General features: G+C 50.7%; 1 protein-coding gene across 1 annotated transcript; it reads right to left on the bottom strand.

The window, feature by feature from the left end:
• Positions 1-42: 42 nt before the first annotated feature.
• Positions 43-20,562, bottom strand: ZER1 (zyg-11 related cell cycle regulator). Its single transcript, XM_062011273.1, has 17 exons — positions 20,411-20,562; positions 15,680-15,941; positions 14,679-14,829; positions 13,319-13,755; positions 11,635-11,811; positions 10,482-10,596; positions 9,867-10,013; positions 9,447-9,620; positions 8,559-8,774; positions 7,846-7,887; positions 7,386-7,505; positions 6,833-6,948; positions 6,530-6,718; positions 6,317-6,414; positions 5,861-5,963; positions 4,682-4,875; positions 43-266 (listed from the first exon to the last, which is right to left on the bottom strand). Exons 2-16 carry the CDS (start codon positions 15,835-15,837, stop codon positions 4,821-4,823), a joined length of 2,298 nt encoding a protein of 765 aa, XP_061867257.1. The 5' UTR covers positions 15,838-15,941; positions 20,411-20,562; the 3' UTR covers positions 43-266; positions 4,682-4,820.
• Between the last annotated feature and the right edge of the window lie 1,139 nt (positions 20,563-21,701).

Below are 21,701 nucleotides of genomic sequence, written 5' to 3'. Positions count from 1 at the left end.
CAATGTACGTAAAGAAACCACATCCACAGACCAAAGGGAGAAGACATTGTTAAGCACTAGGTTTAATACACAGAGGGTATCCAATGGATACAACAGAAAAGTTAATTCATTCAGAATTGTAAGGAAGCAACAGTTGTGCATTCTTTCTTTTTTTTTTTTGCTTGGTTTCACCATGTACAAACATTTGAACCAGGCCTCTCAACATCAGGCAGGTCAATGGACAGAGTAAAAGCAGATGCTTGCTCAGTGGAACTGAGGTTATTCTCCTTAAGCAAAACAAGGAAATAGATACAGGGTTAGCTTAAAAACTTCTGGTTTAAAAACAAGAATTACAGAGAGAGTCAGTGACAAATATATGAAATCAAAACAGTCTGCTAAAGCAGAAGTGTTTCAGTTCAACAGGAAACCTCCCTCATTCCTCTTTTTAAGTGCTGTCTTCTCATCCAGCCCCCGTGTTGATTTCCTCCCTTCCTGAGGACCATTACCCTCTGTACTTCAGACACATGGTTGTCGTGGAGACCAGCTGTTTCCCTACTTTTAATTCTCTCTTTTTCTAGCACAAGCTACTCTCTAACACCTGGGTTGTGACAGGCTCCTCCCTCAACAGCCGCAAGAAAACATGTTTTCTGTGGATAGTGCCTGAATGCAGTGCCCCTATAGCTCTTGTCCTACTGGTAATTAGTTGTGTGATGAGAGGGAAATGGGCTCACAGCTCCAAGACTTCTTCCCACTCATCTTTTGCAGAGACCAGAGTGACTGCAGCAGAAGCCCAACCCAGCTGACAAGCTGGGCAGGAGTCAGTGCTGAACAAATACAGTTTCAGCTGGTAGGTAGGTGCAGGGTAACAGCAGCCCTTGTGCACACTAATTATCTGCAATGTTGCTAATTGCCACGAATATCAGTGCTAACCTTTCCTGGCTTGGTCTAGATGAGAAAGCCTGGTGCTGCTGGGTGTTGTGCATCACCAAAGTACACACCAACCATTATAAGCAATTCCTCCCACATATCTTGTGTAATGGAAGCACTTGTGGAAAGTTGCCCACTAATTTGCTCTCTTATCTATTCCAGAGAAGGTGGCAGCCACCTGACACTGCACACTGAGGACTGCTGTGGCACTGACTTGGGCCAGGGAAGAAGGAGACATTCTCCCACCAGGAAGGAAACTACACCCAGTCAAGGTAGAGGGCTCCTTTGTTGGCACAGTCTCTGCAGAGAACTCCTGAGTTGTGTTTCTGCTTTGCTTACCAAGCTTTTGGTATTAGGAGAAATGTAGTAGTGAAAACAAGAGTAAAAGTCTAAATGGGAGAACAGCTATCAGAGCACAAGAAGCCCCTCTGCTGTATCCTTCCACAATGAGTTTCTACCCAGCTGGAGTTTTGTTTGACAGACAGAACCCTGTTGTAGTTTTCTGAGCAGGCTTGGTCATTGGCTCCATAATTTTATGTGGAGTTGGAGTCTCCTGATTCATTAATTTGATCCAGCAAAGCCTGAAGGCCTAAGAAGCTTCTCTCTAACGGTGAGGCATTTCAGCATATCCAACCTCCCCCTTTACATCAGACCTTCATAAAAAAATCAGCCACTGTGGCCTCCCCTGCATTGCAGACCAGTGGTATGATGGCTGCAGACAGCTCTCCTGTCCTGATTGATGGATCTATGGCAGCAATCCAGTAACTCCTCTTTGTTTCCACAGGGGGCTTTCAGGTCATGGTATGTGCATTATGCCTCAGCTCCTGTTGTTTCAGTCAGGGAAACCTCATTTCAGACTCCCAGTTACAGGCAATCCTGCATTACTCCCAGGTGGTCAGAGGATACCTTTCTCTCTTTTGCTCCTTACTGAAAGCAAATGTTATTTTTCAGCTCACAAAGTTTGTTGGCCTGGACACTGAAGCTTGTAGCCAAAGCTACTCTAACAGGGATGCTATTGGTTTGAAAACCTTGTCTCAGGAATTTACCTTGCTGGTGGCCTGACTCAAAATCTCAGGTGTAGCTGTAACAGACCAGTTTTAGTTCCCACTTCCCTTGGGATCAGTGACAGATTTCAGAAAGCTAAGCTTTTCTGTCAGGCTGGCCTAACTCCAGTGACCTCTGGGAATTGTACATCTTTTTATTTTGGTTCAGGTACAGCTCAATGAGATGTGAGCAGTGAGGACAGAGGTTATCTTTATAGTGGGAAACAAAGGTTTGATGCAGCTTGGATCTTAGATTAAGCTACCATGGCCCAGCTTGCAGTAGGTGAGACTTCAGTAACAGCTGAACTTGTAGGGGCACTGGTTTGAAAAACCCAAACCTTTGGGGTCTGGAGGCAAATAGAACTGAGCCATCAGCTGATGTGGTTGTGCTGAAGTCTCACCATAAAGCCCAACTGTTTGGCTCTGATTGCAAGGCAAGACTGAGGCAGGAGTTCCTGAGCTCCAGCTGTTTCCCAACATGGCACCTGCACTTTGGGCACAGGGGTTTCTGACACCTCTCCTGCCCATGATGGGTCCCCTTCTGCTCCCACTGTCACATCAGTCAGGATCTTGATGCTCTTTGTGAGTCAAGATTTGAGCAACAGGAGCTTTCACTGGACAGGCGTTAGGAAGGGAGAAAGCCTAATGGGTGGCACCATCACATGAAACAACTTCAAAAGGACAGCAGCACTAAACAGAGGATGAAATGAGCACAGCCTGACTGCCAAAGCTGGCTGGCAGGATTTGCAGCCCATCTTGGTTTTACCTATCTAGAAGGAAGATTAGCAAAAGTTATACAGAAAAGCAGATCCTGAAATAAGCTTCCCTGTCTCAAAGCTCACAGGGACACCAAGTTCTTGGGGAACAGGAATGAGGGAAATACAATTTCAACCAAACAACTGCAAAACAAAAAGAGAAGTGTAATTTGTCAAGTTTTGCAAATGGTATGAAAACAATCCAAAAGTGACACAAAAATACATATAAGTTTGAAAAACACTTAAAAGAAAAGAAGTACAGATCTCACAATATCAAAACAAATGACATATGGTTAAAAAGGAAAAAAAACCCAAGACATTGAGTAACACCATATTGGCAGAAGTAAACCTCTCCAGGGCAGCTGTGTTCTGGCATTTAAAGTGTCAGTTTGTGTATCTAGGATCTGTCTATAACGTGCTCAGCAATGACAACATTAACTCTGAGCATTGTTAGAACCTCATAGCAGCAAGTCAAATCTGAGAGCAATGTACACCAGGGAAGAGAGCAGCAAGGGTTACTGTGCTCAGAGGCCTGAAATGTCCCAACTCACGTGGCCGTGGTCTCCTCTTACTGCTACTAGACATAAAATCTTACCCAAACCCCTTTGAAGGGCAGATTTGTGAGTTGTGAAAGAAGTGTGGCAAGCAGAGGGCTGTGAGCATGGACTGCTGCGGTGGCAAGTGCCTGGCTCTGAGGCAAACCTGGGCCTTTGGCTTCTTGTGCCTTTATAGGTCTGGAGCCTTACAAGTGAAGACCACCTCAGTGGGACTCTCACCTACAGCACACCCACTGGAGGAATGCTGCTGACATGAGTGGGGTTGCACTGGGAAGTGTGGGGGGAGGCAGATGGGAGAGGACCTTCTGCTTCCCCAAAGAAGGGGAAGGTGTTGGGGTGGAACTAGAGGTGCTGTTTCATGGGCTTACCCTCCAAAGGGTGCCCAGAGACTCCCCAGGCTCAGGAGTGGGCTTCAGCACCTCCACCTACAGCATTTGAGCTCCAGTGAGCATCCCATAAAGGGAGGTTCCTTTGCCACTGAGCACAGCTTGTACTGATACAGACTGAAAGGAGCAGAACAGCTCCAGTCTGGTACTGGGATTCCCACAGGCCCCTGCAGACAGGGGCCCAGTTGAGCTTATTGTGCAGAGGGGAAATTCCTCTGGTATTTGTAGCCCTTCCCCATGGGACTTAACACAACTAAAAAGATGGTGAAGGACTGGAATTAAGATGTGTAGCCCTTTGTGAACAAACCTTGTTCTTTGTTGCACAGGCTCCCTTATAGAGAAAAGCTCTGTGTTGCAAGGATGTGTAACTGGTTTTACTGGTCATCCTTGACCTCAGGAGGCTGGGGGGAGGGGGGTGGCAGATCTGTGCTGCCAAAGGGGACAAAACCTCTTGACTTTTGATGGGAATGTCTTGCACATACAGTTAGGAGTGCTTCCATGAATGTGAGTCTTCTACGAAAAAAGCCTCAAGGGAGCAATTTGATTTCAAAGATCTTCCTTCTCCATTTCCTCCACTTACAAATACACTCAAAAGGTCAGTCCTTTTGGTCTAAACTCTCTGGTATCGTGTCCCTCAACCTCTCTAACCAAATCAGTAGCTCATCACTGCTTGTAACCCCACTGAGCAGCCAAGACCAGTTGAGGACTGACGTTGTGCAGACATTACAGGGCCTCAAGCAGGACAGCAAAAGGGAACCTTCTAAAAAGTGGGGAATAAAAATGTCACACTAACATCCCACCAATAAGCCTTCAAGCTCGTTACCATCTGAGGCTCTCTGTGTGGTCTAAAGGGAAAAGGTTAAAAGATACATACTGTAGGTGTCTCTGTTGGGTTTTTTGTTTGTTCTCTTTTTATACAGAAGTCATACACACAGAACTTCAACCTGAAACTTCATAACAGAACAAAAAAGTCCACTAGTTTAAGGAAAGCATTTTGTTGTGCAAAAAGTCCCTCCCCCCCCTCCCCTCTTCACCTTCATCTACTGAGGGTCTCACACACACACATCAAGTTTCCTTCCAACAGGTGAGTTGGTAAGAAAGAGTCCTCCCTATATACAGTGAATTAGAGAGAAGCTGGATACAGTGCTGGCAAGAGGCATTGGATGATTGCCTCTATCTGGAAGTGTCCATGTTCTCCTCAAAGTTACTGCAGTGCTCTATAACTTTCCTATGGATAAAACAAGGACAAGGAGAGAGGGTTGAGTTTAAAGCTTATTGCATGACAGCTGTGGGACAGTAAAGCAAGAACTGTCCAGCAGGCCTGATCTCTCTTTGCAGCCTCTTCAGAGACAGGCATCGTGTCAAAACCACAGTACTCCCCCAAAAGCAGCTCACAGCTCATCCCCTCAGGATTTCAAGTCACTTTAGTTTATGTCCAGATCCAGATGGGACCATTTGTTCATATCCTCAGGTAACTGAATCCCATCAGGCTGCACACGTGTGCAGGTGTTTGTCATTCCCTCTGCTCTCACCTGTCCCTGCTGCTCCTCTTCCTTTCCTTTCCCATCCTTGCACTGTCCCATCACCACACACCACCTGCCCAACGAGGAGCTTCATCCTCTGCAGCCTCCAGCAGCCATGGGGAGCCCCTGCTGCCCACCCAGGGCCATGTATTCCCCACCCATCACTAACCTGCCAAACACTCACCCCACAGGTATGGAATTACAGCTCTGACAGTGCTCAGAACCTGCAGTTGGTTTTTAAACCTCTGAAGGAAGGTCCCAGAACAAAGGAAGTTGGGGAAGCTCACAAAGGTGAGGGGCTCTCCCCACCTGCTGGAAAACCCTCTCACTTTACCCAGGCAGTCAGCAATTGTACTCACAGGCCACTGTGACTCTGCAGCCAGGGAGCCCACACAGGTGTAGAGAATAGTGATGACTGGGTAAGAGATGCAATTAGCCACGTGGCTCCTCTGCCCAGCAAGCCACATCTGTAACCAACCTGCACCCATCAGCCCTGAATGGCCTGTGTGTATTTCCCACCTACAAACCTCTCTAGTCTGTTTTCATCCACTTTTTCCTGCCTTTATCTTGTATTTGCTTCTTTCCCCTTGTACCCATCAGCACAGGCCTTTTTTTGGTACCTTACTTGATGTAGGAGAATAAAACCTAAAGCTAAAGGGAATGTTTGATGACAGAGCATTGGTTTCCTACCGGGCCATTTCCTTGGTCTCTTGCCTTGCTGAGGCCATTTTAATCATGTCCTTCAGCAGGGGAATCCCACCTTCTTTGATCAGCAGTGGGCAGTACTTGTCAGCTGCAGAGAACAGAATAAAACAGATCCTTGTGAACCTTCACAGGAGGGGAAGGAGAAGCCACAAAACTTTTCTTTCTCATGAAGCCAGCTGCTGGAGGTGCCCTGGCTGTGAAACAGCAGACACAGAAGGCTGAGAACACCAGAGCAGGGCCTGAAGGAGCCAGACCTTGGAGGAATTTCCTAAGCACCCAGCCTCAGTGGTTTTTGTCTGGCTGTGCTGCCTGGACATTGCTGCAGCGTTCAGAGGAGGTTTGCCCTATCTACCTGGCTGAGCTGGGAAGGGTTTTTCAGCTAACAAGCTCAGACCCACAGCCTCAGCTTTTACAGGACGTGATCTGGAAAAGGGAACTTACGGTAGACAGAGACCAGGTTATAGAGTGCCCAGGTGGCCCAGTGCTGGCTGACTGGGGAGATGCCTTGTGGAAGAAGCCGAAGGATTGGTTCAAACGACCTGCACAGAAAGGATGCAGCTGTTACAAATCCAACACCTGTTGCCTCTGTTGGTGCCTGCTTCCTGGGACAACCCTGGCTCCCAGGCCAGAGGGCCAAATGTTTCTATTCCTCACCTGTAATTGATATTTCTCCTGGAGTTGATATCCCAGCTCTGGATGGCTGCCCACATCCTCTTCACAACTTCCTCTCGGTGGGGCTCACATATACCCCAAGCCTCTGGACCATCAAACATGATATGGGAGAGCACACCACAGGCATTATAGGATACCTCAATCCCATCTGCTTTGCTCTCCAACAGGTTGCTGCCAAGAGAGAAGAGATCAGTTAGAGGTTGAAAAGTCTCCAGGTGCGGCAGGAGCAGAGCTCCAGAGCCCTCCCCCTGCCCCAGGCCAGCTGTTTGTTATCCAAGAACCCACCTGAAGACACTGATGAACTGGGAGGTCATGAGCTGTGGGCGGAGCTCCCTCACCTCAGCCACATTGCCCAGGAGGCCCAGCATGTTCCTGTGCAGCTCCTGTTTCTCTGGGAACTCCTAAGAAAGGGAGGAACAGGATTTCAGAAAAGTATAATGCTGGGAACAGACAGCCTTGGAGAGAGGTTATAGAGCACAGCTAGAAAGGGTGAGTGCTTTTGGCTCATTGCCCATGGCTCTTTAGCAGGTACCAAATGGAGTTTCTAGTGTTAAAGATACACATGAAATGAGAGAATCAAGACCAGGGCTCCCAATCCCCTGCTGATTACTTAAGGGGAACTGTGTACAAGATGGGGAAAGAGGAAGATGTGTTGAGGGTAAGTTTCTCTGTTTCTTCTGTGGGTTGGGTGGATGGATGTGAGAGAGAAGAAAATGTAGAAACTTTTTCCTTTCTGTCTGTAGGAAGCACTGATTCTAGATTAACACACTCCTGCCCAGGACCCTGCCTCTCCACTGCCAAGGTCAGGATTCCTCTGGAGGAAACCAGCCACACTTACCTTCAAGCACTCCAGGAACAGTTTCATGCCACTGTAGTTAAGGAACATCTCACAGTTATCAGGGGTCTCATCAGTGATGTTCCAGAGGGCACTCCAGGAGAACTCCATCACCTGATCACACTACAGAGTCAAAGAGAAAGGGACAGACACACAGTTTTGCTTGTGGGAGCCCAGTGCAGAACAACCAGTTGTGTTTCCAGTGTCACCCCATATGGCTCCAGAGGTAAGAACACCTTGTTATTCACTTTCCATTTGTCAGTGAGTGGGCTTTTTTAGTTTAATCGTTTTTCACCCCTGTCCCATTCCCCTGCCCTCACCCTGGGACAGGAAAGTCTGTGGTAACACCAGCTGACAAGTCTTGTGTTTGTTAGACAAGCTGAGCTGGCACTCTGGACTGGTCTCCAAGTCAGACTGAAGAGAAAATACTCTGTGTATATGGGTTTTTTTTGGAAACACTTACTGTTTTATCAGCCAGCTTCTTCTGAATCAGCTTTAGCATCGTCTGTGGGCAGAGGAAGAGTGAGAAACAGTTCAGGAATCACAAAGCTAAAACTAACTGCTGTAGTACTTGCAGGGCTGGCTACAGCCAATATGCAGGCATATACAGTTTTGATCCTCTGTAGAGAACCTTCCTGGTATCTTTCCCTAAACCAGTGGGACTGGGTTACGTTCACTGTTGCAATTATTCACAGAGCTGAACTATGTCACAGTCCCTGAGCCTGCAGGCAATTCAGTTTTGAGCTGTATGGCAAAGGCTGGAAAGTGGTGTAACTGCACCAAAGCAGGGGGCTCTGCAGCTTGTTTAAAGGGGAGGGATATGGGTTGACATGAGTTTGGAAGCTGATGCAAACTCAGGGAGATGCAGAAGGAGACAGTCACAAGGTGGTACCATCCTGGAAATAACAGGATGTGGTAAAGAGGTAAGGCATAAGGTCCCACCGCTTCCCTGCTCTCACAGGCCTGTCTCTGAGGTCAGGACTTCCAGTGCTGGCAAGTGAGTGGAAGGTGCCACTCAGTGGGGTAGGTTCCAGGAAAGCTTAGCATTGCCAGGACACTAGTTCCCTTCTGCCACTGCAGGGCTGGATCACTGCCCACAGGCGTTTGGTGGACTGCTGCAAGGGAATTGTGCAAGCCTGGGTTAAGGATAAGCAGACACCTTGGGACCATACCAACCATGACAAACCCCATCTTGCCCACAGCTTCTTTATGATCGTTGTCCACCTGGCAGACCAGAGCGTTGCAGAGGTGCACAGCGATGCGCTGGATGGACTCATCCTGCCGGCTCTGGTTGAGGATGTTCAGCAGCAGCTCGTTGACCCGGCGGTACTGGAACTCCAGCTCCTCAGGGATGCTGAAGTTACACAGGGTCAGGCAGCAGTTTCGCTGTACCTGGGGGAAAAGGAAGCAAACACTGGGACAAGGGCTGCAGTAACATGGACCCCACCTCATGTTCCCTTGCTGCTTGGTACTGAAACCATTTTCTTGCTTGACTACAGCCACTTAAATTTCTGTTAACCTCCAGTCTAGCACCGTGCTTTGGCTGAGCTCTGTGGGAACCCTCTGCCACTCTGGTCTCATGGGGCCACACAATGCCCATCCCCTTTCCAAGCCAGTTCCTCACTGCCTCTAAGCTCTCAATGCAGCAGTTGCCATTCTGCAACCCAGTGGCATCGTACCACCAGCCAGCTTCCAGTATAGCCTGTGGGGCTAAGGTTTCTTTCTGTTGATACACCACCTCCCTGCCTGCACCCTTCTCACCCCACAGTCAGTGCTGGACATCTGTGCTGTGTGTTGTATACACCCTTTGACCACTACCATCAGATAAAAAGGAGCCTTGCTCTCATCACTTCCTTCCCCTCGCTCTGGAGAACATCACACGGATAAGGAGCAGCCTGCATGTAATCCCCATCACAGGGGGCAGATCAGGGCAGCAGCTTCTCTGGTGGCTGCCTTGCCTCACATCCTGGAGCCTCAGAAGACCCAGATGCTAAAACCAAGCTGAAAACTTAATACAGGGAAGGAGGAACTATGGGAGGTGGAGGAGACTGTGACTGCTCTTACGGTGACCTCCTGGTAGGACTCCATGCCGTTCAGCACCACCTGGATGACCTGGCGCCGCAGCTTGACGCTCTGCTCCATGCGGTACTCGGAGTTGGTCAGGTAGAACAGCGCGGCACTGCCCGTCACCTGGATGTTTTTGTCATCTTTGTGGCACTTGAGGGCTGTGATGACCAGCTGCAGAGAAGAGACATGAACCTTCAGTGCCCCTGACTTGCTGTTGATTCTCAAGGTGGCTATTACAAGCCTGCAAGGAAGGTGTTGGCCCAGGCGCTGCAGGAACACACTCGTGAAACCAAAGTGCCTGGTTCTGCTACCAGAACTCCAGAATGGCCTGAGCTGGTGTGTCCCAGGGTGAAGAAAAGACTGGGACTGCAGAACCTTCCCTTGTCAGGGTAGGGTAAGTGCTGGCACGAGGCTTACCTGCAGGGCTCTCAGCAGCTGGCTGCAGCGTTCGATCCGGGCGATGTCAAACAGGAGGTTGATGGCCCGGGAAGTGATTTCGGGCCGGTGTTCGGTGTAAGCCTCGATGGCATTCAGCACTTGCTCTTCGTTCTTGTCTCCACTCACCTGGCATGGAGGAAAAAAGAAATGGTGAAGGAGGAAAACCATCATGAAAAGGGAAGTCTGAAAGGTCGAAGGGTACAAGTCCCCTCTGCCCTGCTACTCTGAGGCTCGGGATGAGAGCAAAGAGGTCGAGTCACTTCTCAGCCCAGAGGGACAGAAATGGCATCTTTGGGACAGGAGGATGCTGTTCACAAGTAAGACTCCTGTTGTCCTAAATCCCTTTTTTTTGTAGTTACAGACACTCTGCTCCTTCAGGCAGGATGGTTTTTCCATGTCCTTCATGAACAGACATGTTTTTTAACTCCTGTAAGAACCACAGGTCTTGCCTTCCGGCAGTTTTCCTGCATTATCAAGCAGCTATTGAGGGGTCAGAGCTCAAGACCCCAAGAACTCTACTGGCAGACAGTAATTTTCATCTTCTTTCAATTTCTACCAAGCACCTACTGCCAATATTCCTTCCAGCCTCATTACCTTGTAGGCTGGAATATGTGTCAGGCGGCAGAGAGAGGTTTCAAAAAGCCCCAAGAACTGGAGTGGTCGTTTCAGACCCCGGAAGGGAGCAATGCTGCTCTTTGCTGGCTCAATGCTGAGGAATAAAACAAACAAACAAAGGCATCAGTCATGTTGGTACTGTGTTTCTTCAGGTGTCTCCTGCCACAGAGACAGCTATCAGCTCTCCAGTCACTCTGTACTGCTCCATGACTAGAGTAAGGGTTATGTGCCAGTCAGCTTCTCCTAAGTGTCACACATTATCCCAGGTGATCCTGAGTGAAGGACTAAATGTTTTCAACAGAAACAGCAGTAAGAATCCACACAGACAGAATGCAGCTTTCCCAAGTAGAATTTCCCCTGGAAATTCACTAGCTGGGTGAATGTGTCCTCTGTGGATCTCACTGACCCAAACTGGACTGAAGATCATCAGTCTGCTGCTGTGGTTGTGCAAGAGCACCAACTTTGCTGCTGTGTTCCTATTGACCAAGAGCCAGTGTTTTTTCACCGTTTCTGGTGGAAAGGAGCCAGTACTATCCCACTTGTCTGGTTTTGTTCAGTACTAAGTGCTCAAGGAACAGGAGGGCAGAGTTCTTGGCTGGTCTGGAAAAGCAGAGCTCTAGTATGTCCCTCCTGAGGTGCACCAGGATGTTCAAAGGTTGATCTGCCCATTATCCTGGTCAAACCTGAAAATATGCCTTTGCACTCGTCCATTCATGTATTGATTCAGTGTAGTGTAGTGATTGTTCTGTCTTGGGAGAGCCCAGATTTCAGTGAGGGTAAGGAAGTTTTGTGTAGAAAGTGTGTAAAAGGGGCTTTAGAGCCTCTTCAGAAAAAGAAATATGAAGCACTACAAGAGACTCCAGGACAAATGTGTGTGGAAAAGAAGTGAAACACTTCTTCAGATGTGTATGGCAGGCAGGTAAGATGGATTCTTTCTTACTTTTACAAGTCCTTTCATGTGTTACACACAGGAATCACAGCTAATTACCATGCCAGTCTTTACCATCAGGAGAAATTAGCATCAGCTGTATCCTGCTGTTTAGTATTAATGAGACTCAGAATTAGGAGAGTTAGAGGAGGCTGTTATGAATTCATCCTTGTCCCTCCAAGCAGACTCCAGCTGTTTCCTTACCTTGTCTGGCCCATCTTCTCCTCCATGCTGGGGATGGTGCAGTTCTCCAGCATGGTGTGCCCTGAGATATCGAGCGACGTGAGGTTGACCAAGTTCTCCACAAACAGGTTTAGAACCCGCCGGGTCAGCTTGAACTTGTAATAACTGGACAGATGGTCTCTGGAGATATCCAAGTGCCTGCAAAGGACAGAGGGCAGCTCAGAACCTGGAAAGCATCAGCTGGGACAAGCCAAGTGTGATTATTATCTTGTGTTGTTATTTTCTCCACCAGATACAGGGATGTGGCTCTGTAGGACCTGGCAGCAGGATCTGCCCCTGTGTTAACCCAAGCACACAAATATCTGGTAAAGGTCTACAGAGGAAGGAGCACAATGAATCATTTGGCCACAAATGCCAAAGGAAATTGCTCCAGGCTCTGCCTTTCCCAAGTTCCAGCAGAGCAGCCACCTGAGCATTTCTGCCTGCTGATCAAGATGCACTAGAGGATCTTTGCACCCCAGAAACACATTGCCTCATCCCACAAATTAAGTTACACAAGCTTTTGTCTGCTTCCCCAATTTATTTCTTCCACCCCAGGCTATTAAGCTGCCTTGATTTCCTTCAGGTATTTAAATGCTCAAGCTTTGGAGAAGCCCTGATGCTAAGGGAGTGGTGGGAGAAACTGGCCAGGCATCCTCTGCAGGGAGGGGCTGCTCTTGCCTGCCAAGCAGTAGCTAAGGCTCTTGAGAGTGACTTTTCTAAACTACCTAAGACAGGTGCCAACATCCCACTCAAAAGTGTCTTCTACCTCTTGCAGACCAAGTTTCATTGCAAATCTCTGTGAGTTAAAAGTATTTAGATGTAGTAAATGTTATCCAGGTCACTCCCCAAGACTCGAGGTCATATGTTAACTGTTTGCAAGCACTAGAGATTATACTGAAGCCACTGCCAAGCATCCTTTGGGAGAACAGCAAGGCTCTTCTATTTGGCTTGGAAAGTCCTTGATGACTTTTCTGATGCTACTCTGCAGTCTGAATAGCAACTGTCTCACCTCTGCTTCAGGAAGTCATTTCACTGTCAGTGCTGTTAGGTCAGGAGAGTCTATGTACTGCACTCTGCTTTTGCCTTGGTGCCAGCATCCCTGTGCAGTGTGCTTCCCCTGAGCACAGCGAGCAGACAGCCTGAGCTCAGAGTTCTTCCCAGTTTTATCTCAGAACCAGGCTTAAACTTTGGCCATTCCTGTTTGACAAGTGCTTTGGAGGACCGAGTCTCACAGTGTGATTATCACTGTATTGCTGTAGCGACACATCTCTAGGGTTTTTTTGCCATCTCTCAGGTATCCAGTTGGCCTTTTGTTTGGCTGAGGGTGGTGGTGGGTTGGGTTGGGGTTGGTATTTTTTCTGTTCTTGGTGTGTGCAGTTATGGTGTGGGTTTTTTTAAAGGGGTGTGCATTGTTGGTTGTTTTTCCAAGAGGGAGTTTCTGCTAAGTGATGCCCTTTTGCAAGCAAAATGCTGGCTGGCTTTAAACACATCAGACACATAGTGAGTCAATGAATGAGCCTGATCATGGGAAGGTTTATAACTTGAAACTAGCAGTGAGTGGCTCTCTGTGTTAGCAAGCAAGTAGAAATGGTCTAAAAAGGTCCTAAAAGACCTTTCCATATCAGTGGGAAAAGGATAAACAAGGAAGAACAGATTTGCTGACCTGAGCTTGCGAAGCTGTGCAATCACTTGGATGTGCTCCTCTGAAAGGTCCATGTTGTAAAGCACTAAGGAAACCAGACTGTCCTTCCACTGGGTCAGAAATCCCACATCATTCAGTTGGATCCCAGAGAGATCAAGAGCTGCAAGTGAGGCCAAAGGCCGAAGCAACGTCTCCACGTTGACGCCTTCGATCAAGCGACCCAGGTTCAGGAAGCGCAAGCGGCTGAAGCCTTCAAAAGTAAAGTCCTTGACCAAGACCTGGCGAGTTGGGTTCACCAAACAGTCATCTTCACAGCCTCCAGGGTTCTCCTCCTCATAGAAGATGTTACAGCAGCCAAAAAGGCTGAGGGAAATAAGTGTGTGGCTGAAGCTCACCAAGGTTTGCAGGCTCTTGGCTGTGAGCTTCTCGCAGTTAGTCAAATAGAGCTCAACAAGGTCCTGGAAAAGGGGAAATCCAAGTTAGAAATATTTCACAGGTAGAGTGCCCACACTGCTTGCTACAAAACCTCCTGCTGAGAAAGCCTGAGACCACATATCACCAAACTTGACCACTATCCCCATCCCATTCCCCTTAGCAGCTTTGGCAGCTGAGAAGGAAGAAGCTGAGGTCTCCCAAAGAGAATTTGGCTGGTGAAGGATTACAGAATCATAGAATGGTGGGGGTTGGAAGGGCCCTGCAGAGCTGCTCCAGCCCAACCCCCTGCTAAAGCAGGTTCCCCTGGCTCAGGGGGCACAGGAACGTGTCCAGGTGGGTTTGGAAACCTCCCGAGAAGGAGCCTCCACACCCTCCCTGGGCAGCCTGGGCCAGGGCTCCCTCACCTCAGCACCAAAGGAGTTTCTCCTTGGGCTTAAGTGGAACTGTTTGTGTTCCAGCTTCTGTCCATTGCCCCTTGTCCTGTCACTGGGCACTACAGAAAATAGTGTCACCCCATCCTTGTGACATCTATCCTTTAGGTACTTCTAAGTGTTGCTGAGGTCCCCCTCAGCCTTCTCCAGGCTGAACAGCCCCAGGTCCCGCAGCCTTTCCTCACAAGGAAGATGCTCCAGTGCCCTCAGCATCTTGGCAGCCCTGCACTGGCCTCTCTCCAGCAGTTCCCTGTCCCTCTTGAGCTGGGGAGCCCAAAGCTGGACACAGGACTCCAGATGAGGCCTCACCAGGGCAGAGTAGAGGGAGAGGAGAACCTCCCTCAACCTGCTGCCTTACATTCTTCTTAATAGACCCCAGGATACCCTCGGCCACGAGGGCACACTGCTGGCAGTGAGTGTCCTGTGAGTCTCTGAGTGCCCAGGTATCTCTCTGGTGCCCATGCAGCAGTGCTGCTGTGTGAAGAGGCAGCTGGAGGCTGTCAGGGCAATACCACCTGCTTCCTGATGGCCTCCAGGTCCTGGTCCTGCACAATCTGCTCCCGCAAGTGGATCCGAGCCAGCCTGGTGCTGCGGGGATCTGAGAACAGGGTGAAGAAGCTTTCATGGGGTTCAAAGATGCTGTCTGTCTTCACCAGCTCCACATACCTGTATGGGGGCAATGGCATTAGCACAGCGTGACACAAAGACTCAGCTACAGTTCCAGCACCTTCCCTGGTTACAAGGAAACAGGACCAAGTGAGTAAGCACAGCCAGCCCCTCTGCTGCCCCTCCACAGCAGCCTGTGGGGCAATGGGAGCGGGTCTGTTGCCTCTTCTTGCACACAACTAGCAATCCTGAGGCAAATCTGAGACAAACATTTGTGCCAGGTCGTGTGTGTGTGTGAGCAAACTGGATTCTGGCAGGCACAGGCTCCAGGATTTCTTTTTTGTTTTCCCTCAGCTGTTTCAAGCCCGTAATTTGATTTTGCATTTTCAGCAAATGAGCTGGCCAAAGCTCTCTGCCAGGCCTGTGGGCAGCTCAGCCAAGAGAGACTGCGACAGGCAAAGTGTAAACCCTTGGAAACAGGTTGCTCTGTACAGCTGTGGGAGCACCAGCCTTAACATTTCACATCTCTTAGCACCTTGCACTGTTATTTCTCTGGTTGGAGGGAGTTTTAATGCATCAGCAGTGGGAAATGGGAAGGTTCCTTTGTTGCTGACTGATGTTCTTGGAAGAAGCAGGAACTGTTTCACACTGGATTTACCTATGTGGGAATGGTGATTTCCACAGGAACTAGAATGAAAGTGCTATAACTCCTGGGGGCACTTCCTTCTGCAGTTAATACAAATCTTTATTTCCAATACCAGGATTCATTGAAAACAACCAAAGAGACCAACAACAGTTCTGGTGATTCTTACCCTTTCTTCCCCCCTTTCCCATCTCTTTCTTTACAGAAGTATGCTCCCAGCTCCTACCCCAAACCAGACAATGGCTTCTCCACAAGCCTGAAACTTACTCATTGACAAGTTTGTCACAAATCTCGCTGGGCAAGAAGATGTCAGGATGGAGCCGCAGGGTTTCGTTGTCCAGTAAGTAGCAGAGGGTCCCCTCCAGGTTGCGAAGGCAGTAATCGGTGCACAAGGTCATGAGGGACTCGGGGCTGTCAGATGCCATCGTGAGGGAAGGATGGGAAGGGGAAGAGCAGAGGAAGCTTTTGATTTAGTAGATCTTTTCCTCAAATGAAGTGCCAGGGTGAATTTACAGAGACATCAGGGCAGCTGTAAGCAGAGGAAAGAGAGATGTGGTGAGAGAGGCACGTTGGCAAGTGTCCTGCAAAGCTGCTGGACCAGCAGGATGCTGATAGCTGTATTTACAGCCCATCACTTGCTCAAAAACCTGCAGCATCTTGCCCTTAATTCCTTGGTGTCCCCATCCTCAGAGGAAACTGCAGGAATGGGTTAACGTGGAACGTGTTTGGAAATGAGGTTGCAGAGCAGGAAAATGTTTCCTCATGGCTGGTGTTATCTGGCTGACAAAGGCTCTCTGGAAGGGAAGTGGCAGAAACCACATTGCTTGGTGTCCTTCAGAGGGCTGGATAAGCCACCAGAACATACACTGTGAGGATGATCCTCTGTGTGGCTCCAGCAGGACCTGGTGGCCCTGTATCTTGTGCCTGTAATTGTGTGCTCCCATTCCCAGTGAGGTTTCATGCTCAAGCTGAATGTTATTCTGTAATGCCAAGCCAGCATCATCCAAGTCCTTCAACTAGACTGTGAAGTGGATCAGAAGCCAGAGGGAAACATAGAGACTGGTTTGGCTTCCCCTTCAGCACAGTGTAAAGCGAGGTCCGTGCATGTGCTGACCATCCATAGCTCCATCTCCCCAGGACACACTCACCCAAACCATCCCAGACCTGTCACTAAAATGCAGGAGTGACTAACCTGGAAAAAAACACAGGACACTTTTGCCCTTCTTTGGTTTTACTACAGGAAGAAGAAGGACTGGCAAGGCAGGCAATGAGGGAAAGCTATTTCTGTCTGTTTTCTGAATCTAAAAAATCTCCTGGCTCCAGCATTCAGACTCTCTGACTGGCACCACAGGAAGGCTTGCTGGAGCCTGGGAGGTGCTCAGCAGAACTGACTGAAGACCAACAATGCCATTTCACTTTCAGAGGGTGAAAGCAGCAACCCTGATGTGATCTCTTCTGTGTATTTCCATGGGAACGCACAAAAAGTGGTGAAATGTTTATTTTTGAGGTAAGTTCTCTGTCTTATCACTAAGTATGTCCCAGCTGGCAGTGAGAGGAGCAGTGCTGTGGGTCAGTTGTTATCCTCTGTGCCATGGCCGAGCAGCCACTGCTGGGGAAGTTGTTGCAAAACCATCTGTAGCTGTGTTCTGTTTCTGATCATTATCCTGCAGCTGCAAAGATCAGGACACTTGTCTGTGTTTCTCTAAAGCCTCCAGTGCACTCTCCTTCATTCCTGCAGTATCAGGACAAGATGGAAGAGTTTAACTCCCTTTCCTCATCACTATTCCCCAAAGGCAGCCGGGGCCAGGCAGGCACCTTCCTCCTCACCTTCCCGATGCTCCGCTCAGCTGCCGCCTGGGCAATGACACCCCTAGAAAGGATCAGTTAAGGCTGTGGACTAGGAAACTTTTCAAATCCAGGCACTAAATGGACTGTGTGGGTGACAGGAGCTCAGCTGTGACAGAGCCTGCCCAGCAGCCTGGGATCCTGGCCTTCTGTTCCCTCCCTGTGCTGCACAATGCATTTCCATGCAAACGCAAAGCTGGAAATCGAAGCTCTTTTCTTCCTTGCTTCTGTGTTTTGTTAATTCTTTTCCTGAGGGACAAGGACAGGGCTTTTCTCAGCACCAGGGACAAAGAGTTGGCCAAGGAATGAACCCAACACAGGCAGGAGCCTCTCAAAAAGCAAGTGGAGACAGGCAGAGCAGCTCGGCAGTGGTGAAAGGGCCACGCTGTGCCCACCCCAGGCTTCCACTCCCTGGGCCAAACCTCCTCCTAGTGTGAGTGGACAAAACCTTCCTGGCAGAGGCAGGCACTAGTGCTGAACTTGCCTTCTGGCTTTACTTGAATAGTTTCTCCTTCCCATAAGCACCTTTGAGAACAACATCTGCAGGCAAATGAGAGGATCGTGTTCTAATCCTGACCTGCTGCCTTCTCCCCTACAGCTTTCAGTGGGGATCTCAAGACAGGTTCTGGCTCAAGAAGCAAAGGTCTCTAAGCAAAAGCAGTTGCTGAGGGAAAAAACAAACCCAAATACTCAACAATCACAAAAACTGTACCGAGCATCCTGATCAGAGGCAGTTTAAAGGGTGTGACCTGCTCTTTCTGGGTCACTGAGCCCTGAGCTGGGGTCACAATAACATGAAACTGGGACTTCTCAAGGGTGCCACAAAGAGTCCTTTAGATCCATGTGCTATAAACAACAAGAATTAGTCAAATGGTGGGTCTCCAATTCTGAAAAAGGAGGAAATCCACAACCCACAGCCCTCCCCTCTGTAGCCAGGTCAGAAGTGCAGGATGAGGTGGGCCCCTGAGCATTGTCCCGTGGGTGAAGGGAAGGCAGGTGGCAGGCAGCTGTCCCTGTGCTCTGCCCTGTCTCTGCTTTGGAGACGAATCTGCTTCACTCCCAGAACGAGTCCCTCTTGCTGATTTTGCCTGAAGCCTCCTTGAGAGAAACTTTCCAGAAAGGCAAGATCAACAGGAAGATCTGAACCAGCTGGGAAACGTGTTCTGCTGTCCCTGCCCTGTGCCACCAGCCAGGAGCAGCCAGTGCTCTTCCACTCTTCACTGCCCATGGCCAGAGAACTCGAAAGCAAATTCCCACTGACAATCTGTTATCACGTGCAGCTGGAAAGGGCCAGTGCTTGGGACTTGTCCAAGCAGCTTAGAGCACTAAAGAGCAAGGACTGCCTTCCTGTGGCTCTCACAATGCTCTGTTCCCCCTCTGCTGAGACCAGCACAATGCAGCCCGTTGATCCTGGCCCTGGAGAAATCAGCTGCCCTTTAACTTCTGAGCTCCCCGTGACCCACCAACAAAATCCCATGGAGAAGGTTAATAGAGAGGAAAATGGTTAAACTGTCCAGTTAAAGAACCCCAGTCATCTACCAGGGATGTCTGAGTAGCACCTAAAGCTGCCCCTGTGACCTTTTGTGCAGGACACATACAAGTTATCCTCTCCCTCCTCAATTAAACCCAAGACCAGACAAGTGGGCAGGGGGAGATGGAAGTGTGTCAATAGCTGCACCAACCAATATCTTCCCTAGTTATAAGCTCAGTGTGTTGAGAAGTGAAGTAGAGATGCTGACAAATGATTAGCATTTGCCTAATTATCCTCAGGCAGCTTTCCCCAGGCAATGGATGAGCAAGTTGCAGACAGTCACTGGTGCTCCCCAATGCCAGGCAACAGGCTGTCCAGTGCAGGTGTGTCTTTGAAGTGCAAGAATCAAGAAGTGACAAGAACCACAGCTGCTAATATTTTTCCCAATGTATTTCTCTAAAAGAATTGCTTCAATCTTAATGCACTAAGAAACTGAGCCCCTTGGAGACAAGGGAGCAGGCATACAAAAGCCTGTCCTTCCAAGTACTCCCAGAAGCAACCTATTCCATGGGGTAACAACAGCAGCCTCCCACCAACCACAGACCCAGAGGAAGCCACAGCTTCACTCTCCCCTATTCTGAGCCTTCCAGGTGCAGCCAGCCTCCCTGGCACACATTGCTTCTTTGTAGGCTCCACGTGGTTACAGCATTTCAGGCTGCACTGGCACGTGAGCTTCGGGGCTGCCTGTGCCAATATTGGACTCCAGACCCGTCTTCTCTCCCTCTCCAGGCAGCTGCCCAAAGCCAAACCTGACTCACTGTGGCTCCACGCCAACCACACAACGTTTATGCTGCTGCTGCTGCTACAAAAATTATTAGCAAAGTTGCTTTTTGCAGCGCCAGGGACCTGCCCAAGGAGAGGGCAACCAGCAGGCTGCTGAGCTGACTGCAAAGGCTTCAGTCACAAGCTGAATGGAAATGCTGAGCTTGGCACAGGTGACATTTTGAAGGAAAACTGCACTGTCATTTTCGCTGGCATCTTGCAGCTGCAAATCACTGTCTTTTTGTTAATTGATGGGATGATGCAGCTTGGCCAGGGAAATACTATCCCTGCCTTACAGCAGCGAAGGCGAAGTAGGAACAGACTGAGCTAACCCAGGGCCCAGCAAAGCCTCCAGTTGCCAAACTTTTCAGCTCACCAAGACCAACACCGTAACTGAAACTACGCGTCCCCGCCGGGAAACGTGTGGATCGTTGTCCCTGCCAGCAGTAAAACCCCGAGCCACAGCACGGATCTTATCTCCCCAGAAGGTCACCGTCCCACGGGGACACCCCCGGGAGCCCCCGAGCTGCCGCTCCGCCTCCGCCAGCCCGCGGTGGTCTGACAGCCCCGGCAGCCGCTTGCCCAGCCCGCGGGCAGCGCTCGGAACACCCCGCAACCCTCCCTCGCTCCGCCGGCCCCGCTCCCGGGCCCTCAGAGGTCACCTCTGCTCCCGGGCGGGCGCAGCGGGGCCCGGCTGCTCCCCGCAGCGCCGGGCAGGGGCCGTGGCTCGGCGGGGGGGCGCCGGGCGGCGCTGCCGGGGCGGGCGGCGGCTCCTCCTCAGCCCCCGGCGGCCGGGCCCGGTGCCCCCGGGCAGCGCGAGCCCCGCGGGACGGGCTGGGGAGGGGGACGCCGGCACTCACCTGGCGCCACGCAGCCCGCCCGAGGGGGCGCGGCGGGAATCCCGGCTCGTCCCGGCGCCGCTTCCCGGGGCGGGACGGGGTCGGGCTCCGCGTCCTCCTGGGGCCCGCTCCCCCCGCCGCGGCCTCCGCTGTCAACAAACCCGGCCGTCACTTCCGCCAGCCGGGCCGCCCGCACCGGAAGCGCCGCCGCCGTTTTCCCCCCGGAAACACGGCCCGTCCCGGAACGCGCTGCCCGGGGCGGGGATGCCGCGGGGAGCGGTGCCGCACCGCCGGCTTCTGCGCGGTCGGTACGAGCGTGGCACAACGGAGCCCGCTCGGCCCGTGAGGTCAGCGGCGCCTCGTGAGGAGGCGGCCCGCAGTGTGACGAGAGCGGAGTCGAGCCGGAGGCCTGTGGGCAGTGCGGTCCCACGGGGATCGGTTCTGGGGCCGGTCTGATTCAGCGTCTTCATCACCGGCCCGGGCGAGGGGACAGAGCGACCCTCAGCACGTTCCCTGCTGGCACCAAGCTGGGAGTGGCTGATGCAGCAGAGACCGAGCTGCCGCTGTGAGACATGGACGGGCTGAGAGTTGGGCACAGAGGAACCTCCTGAAGTTCAACAAGGGCAAGTGCAGAGTCCTGCCTCTGGGGCTGACCTGCTCCAGGAGAGAGACCTGGCAGTGCTGGCTGATAATAACTCGAACACGAGCCAGCAAAGTGCCCTCGTGGGCAAGAGGCCAATGGCATCCCGGGGGGTATGAAGAAGAATGTGGGCAGCAGGTCAAAGGAGGTTCTGCTCCCCCTCTCCTCTGCCCTGCTGAGGCCTCATCTGGAGCCTGTGTCCAGCTCTGGGCTCCCCAGGTCCAGAGGGACAGGGAACTGCTGGAGAGAGGCCAGTGCAGGGACACCAAGATGATCAGGGGCCTGGAGCATCTTCCTTGTGAGGAAAGGCTGTGGGACCTGGGGCTGTTCAGCCTGGAGGAGACTGAGGGGATCTCATTAATATTTACAAATATCTAAATGGATGTCAGGAGATTGGGGCAGCACTTTTTTCTATTGCATCCAGGGACAGGACAAGGGGTAATGGACATAAGCTGGAACACAAACAGTTCCACTGGAACACAAGGAGAAGCTCCTTTGGTGCTGAGGTGAGGGAGCCCTGGCCCAGGCTGCCCAGGGAGGGTGTGGAGGCTCCTTCTCGGGAGGTTTCCAACCCCACCTGGACACGTTCCTGTGCCCCCTGAGCAAGGGGAACCTGCTTTAGCAGGGGGTTGGGCAGATGAGCTCTGCAAGGCCCTTCCACCCCCACCATGC

This window comes from Colius striatus, chromosome 19, assembly GCF_028858725.1.
Source record: "Colius striatus isolate bColStr4 chromosome 19, bColStr4.1.hap1, whole genome shotgun sequence".
NCBI lineage: Eukaryota > Metazoa > Chordata > Aves > Coliiformes > Coliidae > Colius > Colius striatus.
Note: the sequence above shows the minus strand (reverse complement) of the source record. Positions and strands in the feature narration are given on the sequence as shown.